The following is a 27,038-nucleotide window of genomic DNA, read 5'->3' as shown; positions in this document are numbered from 1 at the left end:
AGGGCCTAGTGGTTGTAGTAAGAATGTATCCTGTACATGCGGACACCAGCACACAACTGAAGCTTAGGGGATCAATATGCATCTGTGGAAAGCTTTGAAGAAGGATTTTTATTTTTTGTTGTGCAATCGCGAATCAGGATATTCTTTATTTCATTTGACCTCAAAAGTTCCAGTAAAACCTTCTAGCTTATAACATTTCTACTTCATGCCCACTAATAACCAGCAACATTTTCCTCTCTCGTTTTTTTAGCGCGCTTACAGTTACTGGTAATTTGTTGCTGGTGCATCTACTACATTCATGTTGAATGTGAGAAGCTCAGTTTTCAGATTTTTTTTACCCTGCTTTTACCAGTGTCTTTCTCCTAATCTAATCCTGCTTCTTTTTCTTGCTGTACATCTTTTGCTAACTTTGAATTTTCTATAAGTTGAGCATTTACAAAGTCATATCTGGGCCCGATTCCGAGTTTGCACCATTATCGAAAGTGTCGCTATCTCCCGGACCTCGAGTAATCTGATTGGTGGAAACCCCGGAATATGATGTGGTCACCTCTTCCGGTTCCGTATTGGCAACACCCAGTTCCGGCGTTTCGACCAATCAGATGACTCAAGGTCACGTGAGATAGTGACACTTCGATAATGACGCAAACTCGGAATACAGGCCCAGGATGCTTTCTCATATAGAAAATTAATTACCTTTGCACAGCTGTACACGAGTGCTCTGGACAAGTGCGATCACGTCTACATCTTATGACTTCCTTGATTTCTCTTGTGTGCTATCCTCTTTTTGTTTTCAATCAGTGCACAGTGGTGTAGTGCATAGCAGTGAATTGATTGCACCTCTGATATTTTGTGACTCATCGCTCTGAAGCTTCAGAAAATACCTATTGTTGGTTTGTCTGAGGACACCAGGCTGAGTAAAAACAGTGGCTAAACCACTGTGACATTGTTTGGTTGGTGATTGTGCGACACATGGCTTCCCAGTGACACTGGGGTTCCAACCCAGTATATTGTTGTACTGGGCAGGTTGTGATCCATGAAGGATCTTTTATAGTTTTGTATTTTACATCTTCTTGCTGCAGCATGACTAGAAACGTGAAAATTGTTGGCGGCCATGCAGGTAACTGTCTCTTCGTTACATGTTAGTAGTGAAACCTTTTTTTTCTTTCTTTATCTTGTCCACTCCATTTGCTGCTTTCACATTACTGATACTGTCTATGTCGGTGTTCTAGTTATATTTACAAGAAATGAAAGAATGAAGTCATCCCAAGATTATTTTTCATAACCAAGGGGGGGGGGGGGGGAGGGGGTGACATAAGGGAGAAATGGCTCTTGAAACATGTTTATTTACATTGAGACTAAATGCAATGAAAATGTGTATTCTTAACCACATTTGTATGCTGATTTCAAATATGCAATCACTTTTCTGATACTATATCAGTGAGATTTTAAAATATTCAACATTTTCACTCCTTTGTTTAGATATAAGGAGTAGGGAAAAACTAAACAGTAAACTATTGTTAACGGGTGGTTAGAAAATGTACAGTATAATAAATACATTGTGGGAACCGCTTTTTCGGTTAAGGCAATATTAGTCCTTTTACAACTTGTTGAATTTTGATGTAGGGAAAATGGATTTATGAGCCATTTAAGTTAAACTGGACAAAAAAAATTAGGGAGAATAAAATAAGAAATCTGCCCCTAACATTGATAATTTGATCACTCAGGAGCATGTTGTAATAAAAATTATTCCTTTATCTGCTCTTAATGCGAAAATATTAATCTTGTAAACTAGCAAACCTGCAAAAATTTGCATTCTGAGAAAAAATGGACAGAGATGGGATTTATTCAGCTTGTTTGCACCTTATAAAGTTGAATTAATGAATGGCCCAGAGAGTGAATAGATTAGTTGGTTTGTAGGAGATGGGTGTAGATTTCAAGATGTCATTTTTTAATAGTTGCTTTTTTTTTTTTTCTTGTGATTTTCAGCCCATTAAGAATGAGCTTTGTCCCCCCCTTCAAGAATTTCTATCTGTTTGCTTTTAGTCAGGTCGGCTTAATGTCCTGCATTTATGCTTTCAAACATCACCAAGCTTACTTCCGTGTACAGATGCTCCAGAACGGGGGAGTCCCTTTTCGCCCTGCACACCTGGTGAAACGCAGTGAAGTCGTACAAATAATTCGGAAGGCCCTGCGTTCGCTGTGCTCGTCTGAGCACCGCACCAACGGAGCTGTGGTCTTGCATGGCATGATCGGCTGCGGCAAGTCAATCCTGGCTGCTGAGGCCCTGAGGGACTACAGCCTTCTTACAGAGTGCTTCCCGCACGGCGTCCACTGGCTGCCTATTGGCAAACTGCGTGAGCCAAATGATGTCCTACTCAAGATACACCTCCAGCTTGATCGCTTGAACCTTGGCTCACACAAGGACGTCGGCACAGTGGAAATGGGCACCGACCGGTTGAAGCGATGGTGCCTCCACGATGTCAAAGTTAGTCTCATCAATGGTGCATATTTGGCAGGGGTGTATGAATATTAAAATTTTCTAATGCGAAAAAAAAAGGGGCAAAAAGAGATGCCTTGGAATATCTGATCAGTGAAGAAAAAAAACAAAAATTAAGAAATAGCAAATGCTGTTAGTCCTTTTAATTTCATAATTGATGGGGTATTGCAAATAAAATTGAACTAGAATTGCACAGAAGTGTTTAGCCTACGGGAAAAACCAGTATAAATCTTATGCAGGATTCCACATACCAGATTTTGTACAGGAAAAACCTGACCTGCATGAAAATTTGTGGAGATGTCATATCGTTGCTGGATACAATAAACTCTTATTAATTACGCTTTCGAGGGACTAGAAAAAATGTCCGAATTAACTGAAGGCTTGAATTGTTGAATTGGCCTGAAGAAAGTGCTGAAGACGGTTAGTAACTCTGTGTTTTTTTCTGGTGAACACCTGCATGATAGATGTCTGCATTTGAGATAAAAGCAAAGTAAGAATGACGTTTTTTGCCACTTTTGTTTCGTGCTTCGCATTGCGCACAGTGTGGGGAAGGCCCTCTTCACAAAAAGGAAGGTTCCTCTACAGCCATTGCAAAACAATCCCGTCACGTTTTGAGGATGCTTCACTGCACAATCCACGCGGACAAGCATTGCGGTGAAGCGCAGAATGCGGGGAAACTGCAGTGAATTAGAAAATTTTTGGTGTATTTTGGTAATTTTCAAATATTCAAAAATTAGTTTTTTGAATGTGAATCAAATAACAAACATATTTGATTCTAAGATTTGCACACCTCTAATGTTTGGAAACTTGTGACAAATGCAAAGCCTATGTTGAATGAGAATGGTGTGAGATTAGCTGTAGGAAAAATAAGTAGGTAGGAAAATAGTTCTAGTTACAATGCTGGTGATGATGATCTAGTTTTGTGGTATATTTAATGATTCTTAGGATTTTAGTTTGTACATTTGTGTGCTCTGATATCCTGTATACAGTCCGCAGGGCTCAATTCTCATTGGGAAACTAAATTTCATAAAAAGCACATGTCTGTAAATTTTGTGCACAGACTGCAGATGTGTAAGGGTACCAAATAACCATGTTCATCTTGTTTTCTTTGGCCAGCACAGCTGAATCGTGTTATAAAACACACAAATGTTTCTGCCAGTCGGTGATCAGAGACATTTCTCACTGATTTGGCTGGCTGCATTATCTCTCCCAGTAAGCGGACCTCTTTCGCAACAGATATCAGGTGTAGAAGACGTTGAGTGAAAAAGAGCAAATAGTCTTTAAATTCTGACCAAGAACCTTGCTTATAAGTGACAAAGTCACATATTCACTTCTACTTTTCTCCCTCACTCTGCTGATGCTGCGCCATTGCTTTCATACCGCTGTTATGTCCATGCATCATGGAGCATAGAATGGGCTGGTGAGATGTGAAACATCGATGAGGGTACATTAAATGGATGTGCGACCCTTGCTGCTGCTGTGTAGTGCATGCGATTTTGTATGCTGATAGAGTATGCACACTATCTGTGCTCCTGGCTTCGAAGATAGATGAATTTATGATGGAGACTGTGTAGAACTGAGGTAGGATGGAAGGCAAGTCCATTTCCTGAGGGAATGTTGGGTGTGCTAACCTAAGGTGAGGACATGCGGGCAGAATCATGCTCCAATTCAAACCTGCTCCTCTGATCTTTATCAATGCTATCTCACGCTCTAAGTAGGTACCTCTTCATCAGCCACATTACATGCATTGCATTCGCACTACAGAGAAATCCTTTTAAATTGAGTGCCCAATTCGCATAGCAGCTTGGTCTACAAATTATGCAGGACAGAAAGATTCGATTGTTAAAATTAATGTTCAACAAACTAACGAAAAACTGGGCATTTCGCTTATCTTGAGGCTTTATTTATATCAAAATTAGTATTTTTTTACGGCTTCAAGTTACCGGTAGCCGAGTGTACTTTCTTTCTTGCAGCAAATTAGGGTAAGCAGGGATCGGAAACAGGTATAGCTGCAAGGCAGTAGAATGCATATGGTGTCTTGGCACGTGCCAGGCAGAGGTAAATGAACTGCTGCTTTCTCAGCTAGTAAGTCGGTGTACCAAACTATTAGTGGAAGCTTTAGTGGAACTCCTAGTCACTGACTGACAACATAAACACAACAAGGGATCAATACATAATGAAAACATGGCACCTTTCTTATAAGAGGCTTCTCAAGTAACTGATCAAAAATTCATTTCAGTAATTTCTGTCATGCCTTTTTGCTTCCTTAATACAAAACAAATATGCAGTTTCACAACCCATCATAATCTGCATTTTCCTGGTTCTTAGAGCAAGTAAGGTTCTATATCAACAAAACAATAATCTTCACTGTCTTCGTTGCTGTAAAAATTTTTTAGAACAAACCTCTTTATCTCTGACTTAACAGCCTTCATTGCTGCAAGGTAGAACATAAAGCAGAACATTGCATTAGCTTCTTGTCGTACTCTGTATCAAGATTATGTGTGTCATCAGCGCTATAAATTCAGGAGGCAAGGATCAGCATCTATTCTGTTAGTAGAATATTCGTGACATTCTTAGAAGAGAAACAGTTGTTGGTGCCAATAATCACGCACCTATTTTATGGGCGCCAACATTGCACCACAAGTGAACTCCATTGTTCCCGAATTGGTGGTGAGCTTGGGCATTTCCACATAACACCTGAGGCCTTTTAATCAACAGTACCATTGCAAGCTACCAGCTCAAATTCTCAGACAAAATTTTTTTGGTGACTTGGCATTTTAAGATACCCCGATCTCACTTTAAAGAGTAAGGTGCCAGGCCTTTTGCAGAGTAACCTGCCGTGGTGCTGAGTAGTTAGGGCGCTTGACTTTTGTGCCCAAGGAGGCGGAATCGAATCCTGGCCACTTTTCGATGGAGCCAAACAACTAGGCACCTGTGTGCTGTGTGATATCAGTGCACATTTGAAATTTCTAGAGCCCTCTATTACGGCGTCTCTCATGACCTGAGTCACTTTGGGATGTTAAACCAAATAAACCGAGCCAAATCAAACCAGCCTTGTGCAGAGTAGCAGGCTAAGTCTGATGACACCTAGAAAGCAGAGCCAGCACATCACTGCAAGATTTGTGTTGCTGGCATGGGGGCACTGCATACTCTTGATTCTGGGTTAAGCCGCGTTCAGACTATGTGCGCATCCGTCGTAAGTATCGTATTTATCGCAGTACGCATAGTGGCTGGAACTCCCGTTTACGTAGCTTGCGACCGCGCATGTTCACACTGGGCCGTTCGGTAAGATGCGTCCTTTACGACCGGCCAATCAGCGCTCTCAACATGGCGCCGGTTAGCAAGCAGCTGATAGCAGAGGTCTGGGCTCTTCAAGCTCAAAATGAGATGTGAAAGAAAGGACTGGACACACAAATAAAATACGAAAAAGAACAATGGGTATATTAACAATTGACAATTCGATTATAAATACACTTCGTTTCACACACGCACGTTAGCACACAGTTTTCAAACGTCCGCTCACCGTGCTGACGCACCGCTCACTCCTTCCCACATTTCTTCATGCGCCCGTTCTCATTGTCGACGTATCGCGCACTCCTGCTCGGTGTCCTGTGATCGCACTCTCTCGCACCAAACCAGGCGTACGGTCCGCCTGCATCCCTGCTTGCGATTTTACCAGTGCCCTGGAGCGATCTTGGAGACGGGCCAGGGCGGTGACTCAAAGGCCGTTCTACTGACTCCAAACAATGAGCCGGGGCGCGCGGCAGACACGGAAACGTCCGCGGAACCTCGTCCCCCCTCAGAAAATGCTGTTTTCTTTTTCTCTTTTACGGTGAGCTTCTTTCAAACTTTGCCCCGCCGGGGTGGTGCAGTGGTAAGACGCCCGACTACTGTGCCGGAGTTCCCGGGTTCGAACCCGACCGCGGCGGCTGCGTTTCGATGGAGGCGAAACGAAGTGGCGTCCGTGTGCTGTGCGATGTCAGCGCATGTTAAAGATCCCCAGGTGGTCGAAATTGCTCCGTAGCCCTCCACTACGGCTCTTCTTTCTCTCTTTCCACTTTCATTCCCACCTTCCTCCCTTCCCTTACGGCGCGGTTCGGGTGTCCACAGAGCAAGTGTGACAGTTACTGCGCCTTTCCCTTCCTGTGAACCAATTTAACCAATTTAACTTTTCAAACTTCGACGAGTCCGCACCAGCTCCGTTCTGCGGCCCGACCGCAACGTCGCCCCGCATCGGCCTTTCGCTGCAGGCCAACTGTTTCCTCACTTGTCAACGGAGCCGATGGGCTGCGAGAATGCACGGGGATGAAGCGGGCATCCCCCGCCTCCATAACCTCCCTTTTCTAAACTAGAGGAAACATTTGCTTGTTGAGAGCTTGTTCTCGCATGAAAAAACGGATTGATAAACCACTTACTACTTTGACTCAGCGCACTGGCAATTTGCAGCCAGGCACCTTTTGCACTTCTCTCTGTGCGATTTCAGCTACTCGTAGTGGAGAGCCGGCCTCTGCCGAACTTTTTTTATGAGAGGCTGCTAATTCCACAGCGAAGATTCCGCACTGCACATGATCAAGCTGCGGACAGACAAAATCACCGACACAGACACAATCACTGACACAACACCAATAACAACGGCGAGCCGAGACACTGCAGCGGAGTAGGAGTGTTGGATGATGTCGCCTACTAGTGGTTTGCGCGCGAAATCTGGGAGGACCGGAAGCCCCGTGACCGGAAAGGGAAAACCGAAACGGCTGTGCGCATTGGTCGCGCGTAACAGACGTGTCTGTACTAGTCGTAAAAGTCGCGGGTCCTCCGACATTTACACCCACGCTGGCTGCGTACGTTGCGCATTTTACGCTCAATACGACAGCAGTCTGAACAGACATGTTACGTTTTTTGCGCTTACGCTTACGATCCTTACGAACGATACGTGTGTTGCGCACGTAGTCTGAACGTGGCTTTACAGGTAAGCTTGTCTATTGTTGTGTATAATAATAGGTCAATGTATTTTAAGGTGATAGCCTTTAATGGCTCATGCTCTCTGCCACGATCATGTCCGTCTGCCTTTAACGCTTTCGTTACATGTGAGACGGTAGCTGGGAGCTGACATGGTCAAGCACTGACTGGACTTACGGCTTCTTGACATTATGTTTAGCCTGGGCTGCCAACTCGGGCCTCTTCTTTCATATCGGAAAGTGATATCAGAATCAGCCTGCCTAGATCGTTGCTTTCATATTATCTCTGGGCCACGCTGGCATATTCATATGGCTCGGTCAAAGCGGGGCTTTATATGCTGGCTGGTAGCTTACGCTATCGTGTCATCGCGAAGGTGGGAGTGAAAACAGAGAGAAGTGCCGTAGTGGAGGGCTTCTGACCACCGCGCGATAGAGGCTTTCGCCTCATCGCAGTTGAGTCATCCAAAGTGACCCCTAGAATTGTACGATTCCCTTCAAGTTCAATAGTACCTGGGATCGGCTGTATAATATATTTGAGATTTTAATGTATTGAATGCAGATTCCTGTTTTCAGGGTAAATTAATGTACATCTTGCTTAACTTCTAAATGTGTGCTTTCATACATCTCCTTATGCAAGGAAACCAGTCATTGAGTAAAGTTCGTTTTAATTGGCTTAACAAGATCCATCCTGATCATTAAGCATAAATCACAAGGTTGCAAGAGCGTTATTATAAGAACCATATAGTATATGTGGGCCAAGAGGTGCAGTTTCGGGGTTTCATCTTTTGCTAGCATTATTGGACAAATTTTTTATTTATGGTATATTTGTGAAAGTGGTTAGTTAGATCATTTTCTGAGGCAAAGATCCTGAAGCTGAGCCCTTATGAACAAGTGGTATTGGCAGCCACTGCCTCTGCATCTCAAGTTACTGGGCTTGCAGGACTGCATATGGCCCTTGAGTGCTGCATACTTGTATACTGTGAGAGCTCTTCTTTGCTTCTTTGTGCCGCTTCACTTTGCTTAGTGTATCCCACCGAGCATATTCCTCGCATGTCCTCCTACTTTTCCATCTCCATCTCATGCCTGTGGTCTTCTGCAGGCTCTTCTGGTGCTCGATGACGTGTGGTCTTCACGAGTGGTGGAGGCCTTCACAGTGGGCTGTCCCCTCCTGGTGACCACCCGGGATCACACTGTTGTGGATGACATCCGCATGTCCACAGAAGAAATCCACATCGATGAGGGGCTGACCATCAGCGAGACTAAGCAGCTTTTCTCTAGTGTCCTTGGTGTGCCCGAGCACGAGCTTCCTCCACAAGTTGAAGACATTTGGCGCACTCACAGTGGTATGGAACTCTAGCTGGTGTTGCAGCCAGCTTCTTTGTGTGTGCCATATTTTCCTGACATTAAGTTGTACTTGTGTACGTACAAATGGGGCGCTTTGCTCTTTTTTTGCTTATAAGAGTTGGTGTGTACCGTGCCTTTACATGCTACTAAAAAGAATCCTTGTTTGAAATTAATATTTTTTATGCTTTTGCAGGAGTGTTTAATTTTTCCACTATTCTTGCTCTCTTTTCGTTCTAATGCCCATTAACCCTTTGACACATCATTTTGTGTTTCCATTGCAAGAATGTTTTTTCGGATCGGATCATCAGAACCGTGATGGATGAAAGGGGTCAGCAGGAAAACGACTGCAGTGATTCACTTAGAACACATCTTTGACTGTTCTACTATTCTGGGGGGGCAGTCAGTGGTTCTGTGTGCACTGTTTTATTGTGATCAAAAAGGAGACCATGGTTGGTGCTCATTCATTTTTGTCGTCAGTGCGTTCACAGAGAGTCGATTTGCACCATCATCGTGATGCACTGTAGTGACGTACAGTACAGTCTACTATTAAAGGGAACATGAGACTGTGGCTGCCGCACTTTACAAAGCACTGCCGAGAGGGCCGGCCACAAACATTTCCGCAACATACATGTGCAGGTAGTACGGCCGGCTGCTCTTCCTGAACATGCATTTGGTGCCGCCCACTCTTGTGGTGGCAATGTGCTGCAAAGTGGTTAGGCTACTCTAATGCATGTTCTCTTTAACAGTAGACCGTACTGTAAGTGGGATACGTGATCAAAAAGGAGACCATGGTTGGTGCTCATTCATTTTTGTCGTCAGTGCGTTCACAGAGAGTCGATTTGCACCATCATCGTGATGCACTGTAGTGACGTACAGTACAGTCTACTATTAAAGGGAACATGAGACTGTGGCTGCCGCACTTTACAAAGCACTGCCGAGAGGGCCGGCCACAAACATTTCCGCAACATACATGTGCAGGTAGTACGGCCGGCTGCTCTTCCTGAACATGCATTTGGTGCCGCCCACTCTTGTGGTGGCAATGTGCTGCAAAGTGGTTAGGCTACTCTAATGCATGTTCTCTTTAACAGTAGACCGTACTGTAAGTGGGATACTGCATTATGTTCCCTACTTTTGAGCGTGCCCTACTGCCTGCCACTTGGCAGCTTTCGGTGACCATCAGTGCATTGGCTTGGTGCAAGGTTTAACATTACCACATGTATGCCTTCGCTTCATTGCCACCTGCTGACTGTTAATACAGTGAGGAAATAGCTAGTTAACTGATTATACAAATGTGAAGTGCTGAACAGGGATTTTATAATTTTTGAGCGATTAAGAGGTTTGCATAATTCAAACAGAAAAATTGGGTCGCAAATTGCATCGAATATTAAATAGAGTAGAACCCCGTTATAGTAAACTCGGATATAGTAAAGTGAAACTAAGTGCCAGTTCATCTTCTATAGACAACTGTACATTTTCCCCCTTTATAGTAAAGACATTTTTGGTAAAAATCTGTTATAGTAAAGTGTGCCTGGCCGCGGTGACAACTCCCAAATATGACATCGCCGCTCGCGCACTACCTAGAATCACGAGGAAAAGATTTTTTGTATTTGAAAAAAAAAAAAAATAAAAATCGAGTGTCTTTTTGTATGGCTTTACCACCAGACTTAGCAACATTCAGGAGAAGCCTACTTTACGGAGGCCTTGAAGCCGTGAGGGAAAGCAGGGAAAAAAAAAGTAAAGCTGTCTACAAACATGGAAAGCAGGCGGCGCGATCTTTTCAGAAAGTAAGGGAGAGTAAAAGTGCAGCAACAAATAGGAAAGGGAAAGAAACAGGAGAACATTAGCAGCACTGTGCAGCACGAAGCATGAGGCAGCGGAGGCAAGAAGTGGAGGTGACGCGTGTGCTGTCTTGTAGCACTTGACTGCCATGCGCATTTATCATTTATTGCCTTTTAAAAAACAGAAACGGCAAAAAGTAACACCGTGTTCATGTAAGGCTTTGGTTTTCACATGAAATCAAACTTGGTTGTATTTGTAGCCATAGTGTCCTCATTCTTAAAGGGACACTAAAGAGAAAAATGAAGTGGGCTTGCATCGATAGAATGCCAGTTCCTGGTTACAAAACAGCCACTCTTACTGAAAACAAAGCTGTTATAAGGTAGTAAAAAGGAAGAACAGAAATACAGGTATTGCCGCCACAGCCGAAACGGCCGAGGCTCGCAATTACAAATCACATGACGCGCAAAGGATCCCGGAGGCTGACAAACGCGAATTACGTTGACCGTTTCAGTGCGGTAGTCGGTTTTCTCTCGAATAGGATAATATGCTTTTATCACACGTAAACAATGGCGAAACGACGAAAAGACAACATACATGTTGCAAGGCAGATATAAAAATATACTCATTTCGTCCGCTTGTCGGCTGTGCTACAGGCGTCCACTTCAGTTTCGGTTATGTTCCGGCTCAGGCATTTCATGCGTGCTCGGATAGCTTGGTTTGGGCCTGCGGCGCCTGAAATACGACCTCGGAGCAGCAGATGCACCTACCCTAAGCGCGTATCGAATGAAGATCATGACTCGGCACGCACCTGCGAAGTATTCTCCACTCCCCGCACGACAGCAATCACAGAATCTTCTCTTGCGTCATAGTATGCGTCATCCTACCCTACTAGGTAATAGGAGAAAACTGTTTCAATTCGACCGGCGGGAACAAAAAAAAAAACTCAACTTCTTCTCGCAGTATCTCGGCAATAATTCGATTTTTTGCTGCCGAATATGCGGTGACAGTGTCACCAAATGCCGTTTATTAGATTTTGATAACATATTGCCACCTGACGGTTCGAGGTAGCGCTTGAACGACGAAGAAGTTGGAGACTCTCGCGCGCTTCGGCTAGCTAGGACTGTGAACTCTTGAGCTTGTGTCTTCGTGTTACCGTTTCCCGGGAACCTCTGTATTGACTGTGTGTATCTGCCCTTGTTGCCGATACCCATAAATCCCTGTCTTCGTGACAGTTTTGGTGGAGGTGCTGGGTAATTGTCCTCTCAATGTCTCACACCCCTCCGCGAACCAACGACACCGAGCTTTTGCCTGTGGACACGCCAGTTCATCGCGTCAGCCGGAGGAACCTGGGACTTCCTCCCGAACACGGGCCCTTGGAGTCCACTTCAACAACGAACCTCCGGCCAGCCACGCAAAGCACTACGTCGGTCATGCAAGGTACTCCTGTTTACCTTCAAAACCCCCGAGTGCCGAAATCGTTCTATGGCACTGCGCATGAAGACGTTGAGGATTGGCTAACTCAGTTCGAACGAGTCGCATCCTTTAATCAGTGGGACGACAACTTAAAGCTACGGAACGCCATTTTCTGCCTGGAAGACCATGCCTTGACATGGTATGAGAACCGAGAAGGCACAATAACATCATGGCCTCAGTTCCGCCGTCTTATCGTAGAGGCGTATGTCAGCCTGGATAGGCGCGAACGAGCAGAACGTGCTCTACAATCTCGGAAACAGATGCCAAACGAGTCTGTCATGATGTATGTTGAGGACATGACGAAACTATTTCGACGTGCGGATCCCAACATGTCTGAAGAGAGAAAGCTGCGCCACCTGATGCATGGGGTTAAAGAACAGCTTTTTGCTGGTCTTGTACGTAGCCCACCAACTACAGTTACCTCATTTTTTAACAGAGGCTGTCACCATGGAAACGATCCTACACCAGCGCCGCTCGGCGGTCTACGACAGCCCAATCCTCGCTACGACTGCTGCCGAGCCTATTACAGCTGCTGTAAGCAATACTGAACACCTCCGCGATCTTATTCGTGCAATTGTACGCGAGGAACTGCAGAAGGTTTGTGGCACGTTCCAACCCAGGGGTGATTCTCTCGCACATATGATCCGCGAAGAGATTCAGCAAGTCACGCAGCCATCTCTGCATGTTGCTGAAGCTCAAAGTACCCCTGTGCCTGATTATTCTCGTCCGACTTACGCTGACATTCTCCGACGCCCAGTTCCCGTCCAAGCTCCGTTGTCTACGTTACCACCAACCCAGTGCATGCCCGTCCAGCAGCCAACGCAATACATTCCTGTACAGCAGCCAACGCGGTACGTGCGGCCACCGCGGTCAAACATTCAACGAACGGACGTCTGGCGGGCCCCTCGGAGCCGCCGCCTTTGCTACCACTGTGGGGAACCTGGTCACATTTTCCGGTGGTGCCCTTATCGGGAACTCGGACCGGAAGGTTTTTACACTAACGCACCTAGACGCACGTCCGGACAACTACCTCGTGACATTGGAGACAACCTCGCACAAGAGAGCCTCCGGATGGCGCGCCGACAATCCAGGTCTCCATCCCCACGTCGGCAAACCCCTTCAGCAACTGGTGACTTCCCGCGAGCACCGCCTGGTCGCTCGCCAAGCCCCCACCGGGAAAACTGAGTAGAGCGACCTCAGGGGGCGGGGCCGCTAAATGTCAGCACAAAGAAGTCCCCCCAATGAGAACAGATATGGATTTTGGAGCAGAAACGACAGCGTTTGGTTCACGAGACCGGCTATCGCTGGACATCCCTGTGTGCATCGATGGTAATAATGTCAGCGCTTTAGTGGATACCGGAGCAGACTCTTCGATTTTGAGTGGGAAACTGGCAGCGAGCCTTAGGAAGGTTATGACACCATGGCGTAGCACGCAAATACGCACGGCTGGGGGGCATGTAATTACTCCTATTGGACAGTGCACGGCTAGAATCCAGATTCGTACGTCAACGTTCATTGTCAGCTGCGTCGTTCTCCGGGAATGTTCTCGTGATTTGATTCTCGGTGTGGATTTCCTGCGGGAATATGGCGCCATCATCGATCTCCGACAGCGAACGGTCTCGTTCTCAACGGAGAAAGCGGCTGCCAGCCCCACCGATGGCCAACGTACGTGCGCCCTTCGGGTTTCAGCCGAGTGTGTTTCAGTGCCTCCCCGCTCCAGCGTGTTTGTGAGTGTTGTGTGCGACGGACTTCGTGACGGGCCGATAATAGCTGAAGGCAACCGTTCGCTTTTATTTTCTCATGGCATCTGCTCAGCTCGAAGCTTAATTATTCTCAGCAATGGTCACTCTGAGCTTCTCGTCACGAACTTCACGAATGAACCTCGCCACCTCTATCGCTCTACTGCCATCGCTTTCGGCGAACTGTTAAAGGAAGTTTCTGAATGTTTTGCATCTGACATTATTGATACTCCCAGTGTTCTAGACCACATCGATGTTAGCAGTGACCTTTCTTTCTGTCAACAACGCGCCCTACGTGCCTTACTGCTGGAGTACGCCCCGTGCTTTGCCTCATCATCGAAAGTCCGGCAAACTTCTATCACCAAGCATCGCATCTTAACGTCTGACGATGCCCGACCTATTCGACAGCAGCCGTACCGTATTTCGGCCAAAGAACGTGAGGCAATCCGCCTTTTGCGCGAGGATGTGGCGCCATCATGCGGGAGCGGGCGGGAAACACATTGAGCGGCAGTGTAGCAGACGACGCGAGAGCGCACCATACGAAATTGCCACGCCAACGCTGGTAGAAAGCGAAAGCTTCCCCCCTTTTTTGGCCTCGTAGCGGAAAGTAGCGACAGTGATTGCAGCATATCATGTTCACGCAGTATGGGGGAAGGTAGAGCGTTTTCACAATCCACTCATAACGCACGTACGCATATACTATCTTCGTATTGTAAGAGCGTGTAGCGCGGGCCGTGTTCGACGTGACAGAATGAGACGTTCTCAGCGTGCAGGTTTTCGGCAGACAGGAGAGCGGGGGGGCAGAGAGAGAGAGAGAGGGATCTCAAAGGGCAAAGCAGCCAGGGGTTTGTTGATGCTGCAGAGCTAGGTGGAATCGTCTCCTGTGACTTTGAGCGGCGCATATGCGCGGGGTGTCTTGAGTTACCGAGCACAATGCGGTCACCGCGGCGCCGGCATGGTGCAATGGGCGTCGCTTCCTCCTCGCGTCATCTACAACCGTGCAGCTATAGGATTTCATCCACGAAGATCGGCAGAGAGTCACATATACACACCCCGTGAAAAGGGCATTGTCCCGGCCGGAATGCATACCTGCAGGAAACGCGCTGCATTTTTCTGGCAATGGATGATTCAGAGCTGTAGCCGGTTTCTGGAGTCAGAACGGATGTAGTCGCAGTGGTGAAAAGGTTCTCGGTGCGCAGAGAATGGTCATTCTGTTGTGAAAGGATCTCCAACGTTCATTTCTGCCTCCGCCGCGATTTCTGCGGAATCAACAACTTGGTGACACATGTGAATCTCCTACATATCTGATGCGCATCTCGGTCAGGAACCAACCCTGTTCTACGTCCAGAGCGATCCACTCTGCAAGTGAACGAGCATGAACCCTCCAGGAGACTCATTTATTGTGCCGGGCGGTTTCCTTGACGTTGCAAACGGTTGGACGAAGACGACGATTATCAAGCTCCCTAACGAAGTGCATCTGATAATTCGTACACCAAAGGAACAAAATCCGGATGCTTTGGCGTGCACGAAGGCAAGCCTTTAATTAAAAAAAAAAATACTGTGCGTCGTGCAAGTGTGTCATATGCTCCGAGCGGCAAAAACACAGATACTACAGGTATGTATGCATCTAAGCGAAATAGGCATGATGAAAAGTACCTACTGGAGTTTTCACCCAGGCTGTAGCGCACCAGTGATAGCTGCAATGAGGATTTCTTCGGTGCGTGATTGCTTCAGTTGCACCGGGGCCTGAAGGCGATGTATTTTGTCCCTTCTTATCTTTGTGTGCGAAAGGGCTAGGTAGCTTAGGTATCACAGGCGGCTGTGTGCGCTAGGCCGTAATATTTAGCATGTTTTATCGTGACTGCCACCTCACTAACAAGAAAAAAAAAAATACGGCGTTTTAATGCACTGCCGTTCGCGAGCCTCATGACCAGCTCAACCACTCGGCTCGCGAACGGCGGTGCATCACAACAAACGTCCAACTTTTTCTTTTTTAGTCAGACGGCAGTCGCGATAAAACATGCTAAATATTACGGTCTAGAGCACACAGCCACCTGTGATATCTGCACTACCCGGCCCCTTCGCACATAAAAAAAATAAACGACAAAATACATCGCCATCAGACGCGCCGAACAAGTGCTCATTGCGGCTATCACTGGTGGTGCAAACTCCGGTAGATACTTTTCATCATGCACATTTCCTTTAGATGCATACGTACCTGTAACGAAGTGTTTTTCGCACAGTGGAGAGCACGCAGTCGGCTGCCAAGGTCGCCCATTCACGTCTTGACGCTTGGTTGCCCTAATCCAAGCTTCACGCCGTTGCAGGTCGCGGCTCGCCGAAGGAAACCTAACAAAACGCGTCTTGCATCCCGGCACGCCTCGAGAGTGGCAGCCGTAAGCGGCACAAGTGGTCGGCATCGTTTTACCGAGGCTGTGAACGTACCGCGCCTCCAGCCCCCGTGCGTTGGCTATGAGTGCGGCGACGAGAAGCGCCGTCGACGCCTCTCAATGTGTTTTCATCAGTCGCCGCTGGGGCTTCGCGCATGCGCAGAAAACTCGCGCAAAAGGCGGATTCGGACACAAGTCCAGGAAATGCTTAATGATGATGTTATTCAGCCGTCTAAAAGTCCGTGGTCGTCGCCAGTCGTGTTGGTTAAGAAAAAGGATGGCACGCTGCGCTTTTGCGTTGATTACAGGAAACTGAATGACATCACAAAAAAAGATGTATATCCGTTGCCCCGTATCGACGATTCACTCGATCGACTTCGCAATGCCAAGTTCTTTTCCTCCATTGATTTAAAAAGTAGTTATTGGCAGATAGAAGTGGATGAGCGCGATCGGGAAAAGACTGCCTTTGTGACACCCGATGGCTTATATGAATTTAAAGTATTGCCTTTCGGTCTGTGTTCAGCGCCAGTGACGTTCCAGAGAATGATGGACACCGTACTTGCTGGTCTTAAATGGCAAACCTGTTTGGTTTATTTGGACGACGTCATCGTGTTTTCAGAAACGTTTGACCAACATCTTCAGCGGCTGCGAACGGTATTGGACGCTCTTCGCTCGGCCGATTTGACACTCAAACCGGAAAAATGTCACTTTGGATATCAGCAGCTAAAATTTCTCGGTCATGTGGTTAGCGCTGACGGTGTCCGGCCTGATCCTGATAAAACAGCCGCTGTAGCCAATTTTCCCATCCCTACCACGAAGAAAGCAGTCCGACGTTTCTTGGGCCTGTGCGCGTACTATCGCCGTTTCATTGCCGATTTTGCCAAGATTGCAGAACCTTTGACGCGCCTGACACGTGATGACGTCCCGTATGTCTGGTCTTCCGAGCAGCAGGAGGCATTCACCGAGCTGCGCCAACGGCTGCACAACCCTCCCGTTCTTGCACACTTCGATGAGGACGCTGCGACCGAAATTCACACCGACGCCAGCAATGTCGGTCTGGGTGCTGTTCTGATCCAGCTCCAGCAAGGCGAGGAAAAAGTGATCGCTTATGCCAGCCGCACCCTTTCTCGGGCAGAATCAAACTATTCAACTTCTGAAAAGGAGTGTCTCGCCGTCGTTTGGGCCACAATGAAATTCCGACCTTACCTCTACGGCCGTAAATTTAAAGTTGTGACGGACCATCATGCTTTGTGTTGGCTAGCTAGTCTTCGAGATCCATCAGGACGTCTTGCACGGTGGAGCCTTCGTATGCAGGAGTTTGATTATTCTATCGTTTATAAATCCGGACGTAAACACGAAGATGCTGACACACTGTCTCGATCACCCGTGGAGTTGGCCCATGACAGTACGGATGAAGACGCCCATTTTCTTGGCATTATCAGTTCCTCTGATTTAAAGGCCAGGCAACGGGCTGATCCAGACCTCAAAACTGTGATCGATCATCTGGAGGGTTTCGATTCTACAGTATCTCGACTGTTTTCTAAGAACTTGTCATCCTTCTGTACGCGCGACGGAATCCTCTACAAGAAAAGCGCCGGCAACAGTGACCGAGCCTATCTTCTAGTCATCCCTGCAGATCTCCGCGATGAAATCCTTCATGCTTGCCATGATGAACCCACCGCTGGACACTTGGGCTTTGCACGCACTCTTACCAGAGTGCGCCAGGCCTACTACTGGCCCAAACTTGCCGCCAGCGTTCATCGATACGTTAGAGGTTGCCGCGAGTGCCAGCGACGCAAGACACCGCCATTGAAGCCAGCGGGTTTCCTGCAGCCTATTCCCCCACCGCTAGTACCATTCGACCAAATTGGTATGGACTTTCTTGGCCCTTTTCCTCTATCGTCAGCTGGCAATAAGTGGATTATCGTGGCTACAGATTATCTGACACGTTACGCGGAAACTATGGCGGTGCCACGTGCAACATCCTCCGAAGTGGCACAATTTTTCATGACGCAGATTGTCCTTCGCCATGGCGCCCCTTCATACGTCATCACTGATCGTGGCAAGGCATTTACAGCGCGTCTTCTTGAAGAAGTTTTCCAACTAAGCCAGACACATCACCGAAAGACTACTGCTTACCATCCCCAGTCTAATGGCCTTACTGAGCGACTAAACAAAACAATAGCGGACATGCTCGCCATGTATGTCGATGCCCGACATAAAACATGGGACGAGATATTCCCTTATGTCACATTTGCATATAACACGGCCGTCCAAGAAACAACTCGATTCACTCCGTTTCGCCTAGTATACGGACGCGATGTACAGACCATGCTCGACGCTATGCTTCCATGTGCGGCTGACGACCAGCTGCTTACCGCTGACGCAGAAGAATTCACCAACTACGCTGAGGAAGCTCGTCAACTCGCCCGTAATCACATTAAAAAACAGCAAGCAACAGATGCACGCCGATATAACGACCGCCATTGCTATGTCGTGTTCCAGCCTGGCGACAAAGTCTGGGTGTGGACACCTGTCCGGCGCCCAGGCCTGTCAGAAAAACTTCTCAATCGTTACTTCGGACCCTACAGAGTGTTGCGTCGCCTCTCAGAAGTTACGTACGAGGTTATTCCAGACGGAACTGTACCGAGTTCTAGTCGTCAGTGCTCGTCTGACCTGGTGCATGTGCTTCGCATGAAGCCGTATTTTACCCGCTGAAAGCCGTATTTGCCATCCGGATCAGTTTTTGTTTCTGCGAGCTTGTGGTTTGTTTTTTTTTTCGAGGGGGGGAATAATGCCACCTGACGGTTCGAGGTAGCGCTTGAACGACGAAGAAGTTGGAGACTCTCGCGCGCTTCGGCTAGCTAGGACTGTGAACTCTTGAGCTTGTGTCTTCGTGTTACCGTTTCCCGGGAACCTCTGTATTGACTGTGTGTATCTGCCCCTGTTGCCGATACCCATAAATCCCTGTCTTCGTGACAATATTTAGGCGTCTTTAGTGTCCCTTTAAGAGGTACTTCCACAAGACGTAAAAATATTTTATAACTGAAAAAAAATTGCTCTTAAATATGATGAGAGACATGGAAGGTGTTTCAGAGTTTTTTTTTTTTATTTTTCATTAAGCAACAAGACGTGTCCTGTAAGCAGGCATTTAATTACCAGACAGCATCTTCAGGACCATGTCATCACGAACAACTGATATAGTAAAGATTTTTGCTAGTCCCAGTGACTTTACTATAAAGGGGTTCTACTGTACTGTTCGCAGGATATTCCAAATTTCAAATATTCACATACTGCTAGTCTCTGGGTACTTGCCATGGCACCCCACTGACATTTACGCCCTGCTGCTGAATTTGCAAATGCAAAAAATGCAAAAAGTTGCCTTCGTATTGAGATTTCAGAGCATTTTGGAAAACTTGATCTGATTCAATTTTATTCGGAACCCTCTATAGCGTCATTCCCTCCATGGTCTTAGTATAGCTGTTGTACTTGAAAGTCCATGCATATGATTGATCACTGTCTCGAAATTTGGGTCATCTGCAAGCTTAACCCTTGTTCTGTCCAGGGCTGCCATTGCTGATGGCGAACATAGCAGCTGTGCTGCGTCCTTATCCCAAACGGCCTGACAAGTGGAGGCCATACATTGAGGACGTGCGTTTGAGGGGTCGCACACGACACGGATCTGGCAGCAGTTTTGACTCTGCCCTGGAGCTCATCATCGGCAACTTGGACCCAGAGCAGCTGGGGTGCTTCCAAAGCTTTGCCCTCTTCCTTGAAGATGTTGACATTCCGAGTGTGGTGAGTGTGACTGGTCGCCCTTTCAGCACAGTTACATGCGCCACGTCTAATGAACACTTACTGAGGTGTTAGTAATTACCTTAAAAACCCGCATATAATAAAAGTTTTTTTTTCCTGGTTTTATACTGTCATATTTCCGCCTCATATTATTTGCGAATCCGAAAATATTTCAGCCTAAATTCGCTGTTCAGGTCTCGTTATTAATCAATCAGTGCTATCAGCATCAGGCTTCCAGCGAGTCGAGGCGCTATCTAGCGATGGAGTCTGCCTGCTGTTTCAGTGGTTGGTTTCGGTTTCACCACGCTGACACCGCGACCACGGTGCCCGCAGCTGGAAGCAGGCCGAGCACACCTCGCACAGGTGTCTCACAGGCCCCTCCAGCCATGCTGCCGTGCCCTATTGCCAAATCGTGGATGCTTGATCAGTACCCTCAAGGAGCGCATCGGTCGCGCTTTTGAGAAATGCGGAATATTGTGAAAAAGATTTTGTACAGAAAGCTGTCTCCAGCAAGGAAGTCTCGGCAGACGATATATGTCCCATACCTGACGACGACGATCGCGAAAACTCTGAATCTGAAAACACTTAACACACTGCGCGCGCGGTGCTAGACGCGACAGGCACGAGTGCGATGCATGGTGACCAGCTGCGCGCGTGGTGCTAGACTCGACAGGCACAAGTGCGGTGCATGGTGACCGGCTGCTCGTGCGCTGCCATCCCGCGTCCGAGCTGGAAGTGGCCTACTGGTTTTAGAACAGCTGGATGACTGATTAGTGGGGCGAATGTAAGGTGCTCCTCTCATCACTGTGCGTGAAATTCTCCCATCACGCGTGTCGGCGCGAGAAGGGGAGCCATACAGCAGCGGCACATAAAGGTTTGTTCATGGCACTATTGTTGCGTGGTGCGGGATAGCGTTGGATGCAAAGGCACGCAAGCACGTATCATTTGCGTGATAACCACGAAATTTAGTGCAAATAAATATTGTATTTACTCGCGTAATGAGCTCACTCGCATAACGAACCTGCCTCCCACTTTTGCCGCTGAGAACTTGAAAAAAGAAAAACACCGCCAGCTGTTAGCGCATCCTTCCTTGTCGCGCTGTCACCGTCCAGTGTATTTCTTGGCAGCGCGCCAGATTTTCTGCAGCGACATCGGGGACATCACGGTATGTCTCAGCGTTAGCTCTAGTGATGGGGGGGGGGGTATTAGTGGTCTCCGCGGGAGTGCCGACAGTGGCTTGCTTGGCTCGTTCGGTTGCTCAGTGGGTTCGCTTTATCACGCAGCGATTGGAGTGGCCGCCTCCACTGCCACAAAATCATTAGAACGTGTGTAGCAGCAAATGCCTTTTGATGCTATCACTTGCTTTCTTTGATGACTGATTGGGGGAAAAAAAGAAAGACTACTTTTTCCCGCATATTGAACCCTAAGATTACTTAAAAAAGAAAAAAAAGAGTGGGTTCATTATGCGAGCGTGCTTCTGCTGATCTTTCCTCGCTCGCATTATACGCGGATGAGAACTTTTTTTCCCGTATTTGCTATTGCGAACTTACACCTCGTATTATATGCGGGTCCGTATTAAACGCGGGTTTTTACTGTACAGTCTTTCGCACATGGTGATGAAAGAAATTAAAAGAGGCTTAACCCTGTTACGCCAATGGACGTGTGCTAAAAATTACTGGTTTGGCTCATTAAGGTCAAGGTCAAAAGTTAAATCAGAGGTCAAAGGTCGGGTCATGGTTAGTCATTGGTCTATCATAGGCAAAGCTACACCGGCCTTAATTTGTATTACCCATGCAAGGCCACATGGTTTTGGCATCACAAAACAGCTTAGCTAATTGGAGCATATGCACACAATGTTTGATTTTCATTCTTCCATATGGTAGCAGCTGCCCAAGCTGGCAGCTCATTTCAACTCGATCATGCCATCTGCTCTCGTGGCACGCTTGTGATTTCTTTTTGATCTCTGATGATGTCATTCGCATTAATGACTTCATGAAACAGCTCAGCCAATCAGAGAGGTGGCGCACACAATTTCAGTACTCGGCATGGGGTGATCCTATGATTCAGCACACTAAAAGCCTTGGTTATATACTTTGCTCTTTTGGCCTGTCAAGTTGCAGTTCTAGCAGTTTTACTACAGCGGTTAAATGTGGCAGTTAGGTTAAGAAGCCTACAATAATTACCATGCCAAGACAATTCAATATACAAGTTTTCGTCTGTGCATGAAGATGACGTTGGAACATTGCCTAAACAAGGTAACACCAAGGAAGTATGCATATATGCATATTATTTTGGTAGTTTGCAACTTGGGGTCATAGGGATGGAAAATCGGGCAACATGCAGCCGTCTCGACTGGATTTTCGGCCAACCTCCATCACTTTGAATTTGCAATAGTAGAAGTTAGAAGTTGGGCGACCATTTTGGTTGAAGAGCAGCAGTAATGGGGACGGTCACGTGTTGCTTCATTATTCAACCTTTAGACCATACTTGCAGGTGGTCTAAAGGATCCTTGTGATACTGGTGCAACCTTCACTGAACACTGGCCCCTTCTTCAGTTTGCAAAGTGAAGAGGGGCTCTTTTGTTTTTCAGGTTTAGAACAAAATGTGTTTCCTTCCTGGAAAAGAAAAAAAGTAGGAGAGGATTAGAAACCTTTTAGAGCAAAAAAAAAAAAAAAAATACTCTCCCCACCTGGCTGCTTGCCATTCCGAGTGTATGGCATTTTTGGCTCATTTTCGGTATTTCATATTTCAGTTATTTCAGCGTGTATTAGTGTCTATTTGTAGATTGAATTGATGAGTTTTTATTGTACACATGATATGGCTTATGCTGCACTGTCATAGTATAGCCGCTCATGTATAACAAACTGCCATAGCCACTTGTGTTCTACCAGTCAGTTGCAGGTTTCTCATGACAACTCAACTTACGTATATGTAGCTATGTGTAGTTATGTATGCAAGTTATGTATAATGCCAGCTCTGCTCGTGACTTAGAGCAAGTTGCAAATAAGAACTGCCTTTAGCCATGTCTCCAGTCTGTTTTTTTGTCCCTTAAATGGCAGTCCTTGTTTCTTGTGGGTGGTTTGACTCTGTCGCCACCTTGTCCTCTATAACCTGAACATCTCTGGTGACTGCTGCAGGTGTTTGAGGTGCTGTGGGACATGGACGCAGTCAGTGTGGAGCAAGTAATGACAGGCCTTGTACAGAAATCTCTTGTGCGTATGGAGCCTATGCATGACTCATACACTTATGGGATCCACGATGTCTACCTCAGCTTTCTCAAGAGGAAGGCAACATCACTTCAGGTCTGTGGAACAGGTCCACTCATTATGAACTTGCTGTTAGTTTTTCCTTGTTGTTTTTCAGTTTACCCTGCCATTCACTGTATCCACTGTCTAAGGTTCGTTTATACGTCTTTTACCTAAGCTGGTGCCTCCTTCCTTCCGATATTTATGAATTGGTTTTATTTTTTGTGTAGTAAATAGGAAGTGAAATTTTTTTTGTGGGCATTCTTTTGTGCAGATCGGAAAAAAAAAAATGCAGTGCCACGCGTCACGTCAGTGCTTCTAGACACTGTGCAGTTGACAGCTGGCTGCGAGCCTGGTTGGCACTGATCAGCAACTCATTTTAAATCATGGAAATGAACCGGCTTATAAAAAGCAGTGTAAAAGCAGTGCATGCAGCAGCCTGCATGCACTGCTGATGTTTTAGGGCTGCCGCTCAGATAATTCTCAATTGTTCTCAGTTAGAACAACATGAAGGCTGTATCATCCTAGGCCTGCGTAGTAAAAAAAAAAAAATCTGAGAGAAGCATTGCGCTCAAAGCCAGCCCGCGCAACTGCTTTATGTTCAGTGCAGCCCGTACAGGAGTGTGTGTGGTTTCATTTTCACACCTTTGTGGTGCGTGATAATGTTTGGATGGTGCAGTACTTCAGAACTGATGCGCAAGGGCTGACCAGGCCATACGTTGTCATGATCATTGTATTTCGGGTGGCATTCCACAACCGACGCTTTGTCTCTAGACGTAGCGAGGGAGCACAGAAGGAATCGTGCGTAGATAGTGTCTGTGATTACACAGAAGTTTCAGGGTAAGATCGAGTGCTTATTCTGGCAGCTTGGGCTATTGTTAGGTGTTTGAGTGAGCCCCATGAAGGCTTTATAATCTTTGATTGCATTTGGTAATTGCAGTAGTGCATATTGCCTGATGGCTGCTGAAAAACATTGTTAAAGTAAAACTTAAACTGCTAGGCTTTGTGAAGATGTGCAAAAACTTGAAAGAGCTTCATTAATTGTTGCCTAAAGTTCAATGAAAACATGCTTGCTTTATGCTGCTAGGACCTCCACCGGCAGTTTGTGGAAAAGTTGCTGAGACGCTGGAAGCCGTGGGAAATGCCTTGTGGCCGCGGCTACTTCTACTGGTACTTGGGCTACCACCTGGATGAGGCAGGGATGGGCCAGGAGTTCCGAGAGATCTTCCTTGATCTGCGCTTTGTTGAGCGCAAAGTTCGATGCAACTGCCCCAGTGACCTTGTGAGCGACCTCCAGCGCTACGAGCACCACTTCCGTTGTGACCCACAGGCATGGATGCTTTTATTTTGCATCAGATTTGTTTTGCTTTTCTTGTTTTCTTTTACTTTTTGCTGGTCTGTGCCTATGAAGGAATGTGCCAGCAAGATTCTTTGAGCATATATACTGAAGGGAATTTTAGTTGCGGGCTTACACTGCAGCCAAGAAGCTCCTATTTCATCTTAAAATTGGAAACAGCCGGAGATTCCCAAAGTACAGTGAAACCTCATTGATACATTAAAAAAAAAAAAAAAGACTGGGAGAAAAAGCACTTTTGGGAAAGATGTGATCGAAAATGCTTGATTTTTGAAAAATGTTACTGTTGAATGAGGTACAAAGGCATTACTGAGACTTTCACTTTATAATTATGTCTATTAACATTTCTTTGCGTAAGCTATGGACAGCACCTTGTTTCAGTTCTGGCATAGTTTAGCCCGCATTTGTCACTACATATCCAGTCCATTGACAGCAGTGGCAAGCTGTGATTCCTTGTGGTTTCGAAATGCTTCGCCGCTTTACTCTACTGCACTGTGGAGAAGCTATCGCAATGACTGATGACTGTTGTCACATTCATGCTCGTCACGCTTCGTTAGCCTGATAAGGCCAGATATAATGCAAGCGCATAGCTGCTCTCAAATGCTTCATTCTTATGGCCTAAATGTCAAAATTTTGAATGCAGTAGTTATCGGGAAGCGTATTAACAGGGAGAAAAATAGCGTAACTGTGTGGGACATTTTTGCTGCCCGGGATTCTAAGCATATGAACTAGGAACATATGAACGAAGTTCTATGTGTTCTCGTGCTTATTTTTAGTTGTTTCAGAATTTAAATCAGTCATGCTTTGGGCAGTGCTGGCGATCTGCACTTGAAAGGCCTGAGCTGCTTGTACATAGCAAATTGTCAATCCACTCAAGATTGAAGGCAAGCATCAATTTCACAGTACTAGTTATAGGGCCAGTTTAATTAAGTTGTTTCATGGGCTTCTGAACACAAAATCGCAGGGGCCCCGTTGTGGTAGTGCAGTGGTTAGGGTACTGTACCATTCCTAAGGGTGCGGGATCGAATCCCGGCCACGGTGGCCGCTTTTTGATAGAGGCAAAAAGCAAGGCGCCCGTGTGCTGTGTATGATGTCAGTGCACGTTAAAAAACCCCAGGTGGTCGAAATTTTCGGAGCCCTCCACTATGGTGTTGAATCGCTTTGGGACATTAAACTCCACAAACCAACCAACAAAACCACAGGATTTCTTAGGGGGCATGTCAATTGCCAAGTGAGGATAGACCCCCGAGACTTCTTACTACCGTATAAACCGTGTATAGGTCGACCCCCTTACCTTGAAGTGAAAAAAAGAAAACAACCAAAAATTGCCGAAACACATTTATTTAAAACATCGGCTGCGTCCCTGCATTAGCGGAGCTACGGTCTCACTCCGAAATTTCAGCAGCGTCATCGGAAGATGTCGCTTGCCGTCTCCCACAGTGTGTCGTCCTCAGTTCCGTCAAGCTTGTTGCTTAAGCAGTACTTCTTAAATGCTTTCTGGACCATAGCATCCGGCAAAGAAGACCAGGCCGACAACACCCAGCTGCAGACGGTCGCAAGCGGAGGCCTTCGCAGGCGACCTGTCAGCGTTTTCGGATTGACGCCGGACATCCACGCATTGTATTCCTGCCGCACTCTGTCCTTAAATGGCTTGTTGAGTATGACGTCGAGTGGCTGAAGGGTGGACGTCATTCCACCAGGAATGACAACGAGGTCCGTCCTAGCTTCGCTGAGCGCACGCTTTACTGATTCGGTCAGGTGACCGCGAAATGTGTCCAGAACCAGCATGCTCCGATGACTCAGCAGTGCACCGGGCCGGCGATTCCACACCACACGGATCCAGTCAACCATCATGGCCTCGACCATGTAGCCTTTTTCATTGACGCGCACCACAACACCTGGCGGGAAAGCTTCCTTCGGCATGGTCTTCCTTTTGAAAATCACAAAAGGCGGCAGCTTTCTGCCATCAGCTGTGCATGCAAGCATGACAGTGAAGCGCGAGTGCTCACTTCCTGTCGACAGAAGTTTCACCTCTTTGGCGCCGCGTTCGTTGACCGGTGTAGACGAAGGCATGTCGAACCACACTGGGGTCTCGTCGGCGTTTGCAATTTGTCCCAGCATGTAGCCGTGCTCTTCTTGAAGCCGAATTACAAATCTCTGGAAGCTGACGAGCTTATCAGCGAACTCCTCCGGCAGCTTCTGGCATATTGATGTGCGCCGGCGGAGGGAAAATCTCTTGCGCCTCATGAAACGGCGCACCCATGACTTCGGTGCGCTGAACTCTTCTCGATGTAGTCCGGCTTCACGCGCGAGCTCCAGAGCTTTGCAGCGAATTGAATCTACAGTCACGGGTAGTGAGCGCGCACGAAGCTGCCGCACAAAGTCCGCAAGTGCGTCCTCAAGTTGTGGGTGCACTGCACAACATCCACGAAAAGACATTTTGCTCAGTTTGCACGCGAACAGCTCA

At 46.9% G+C, this 27,038-nt stretch overlaps 1 protein-coding gene across 5 annotated transcripts in view; it reads left to right on the top strand.

Annotated features, from left to right (window-relative positions):
- LOC146190928 (apoptotic protease-activating factor 1-like) overlaps positions 1–27,038 on the top strand; it is an 86,011-nt gene that overhangs the window by 10,209 nt on the left and 48,764 nt on the right. For 4 of the 5 annotated variants that reach the window (XM_084601316.1, XM_084601315.1, XM_084601317.1 and 1 more), the window contains exons 4-8: positions 2,108–2,485; positions 8,552–8,795; positions 19,743–19,975; positions 23,110–23,274; positions 24,305–24,547. In XM_084601316.1, coding sequence (XP_084457442.1) covers positions 2,108–2,485; positions 8,552–8,795; positions 19,743–19,975; positions 23,110–23,274; positions 24,305–24,547 — 1,263 coding nt within the window. The remainder of the gene's footprint in view (positions 1–2,107; positions 2,486–8,551; positions 8,796–19,742; positions 19,976–23,109; positions 23,275–24,304; positions 24,548–27,038) is intronic. The other variant, XM_084601319.1, reaches the window with a different exon arrangement.

The sequence above is a fragment of the Amblyomma maculatum genome, chromosome 4, assembly GCF_055883805.1.
Source record: "Amblyomma maculatum isolate TAMU_Amacu chromosome 4, ASM5588380v1, whole genome shotgun sequence".
NCBI lineage: Eukaryota > Metazoa > Arthropoda > Arachnida > Ixodida > Ixodidae > Amblyomma > Amblyomma maculatum.
This window is presented reverse-complemented; position numbering and strand designations above follow the sequence as displayed.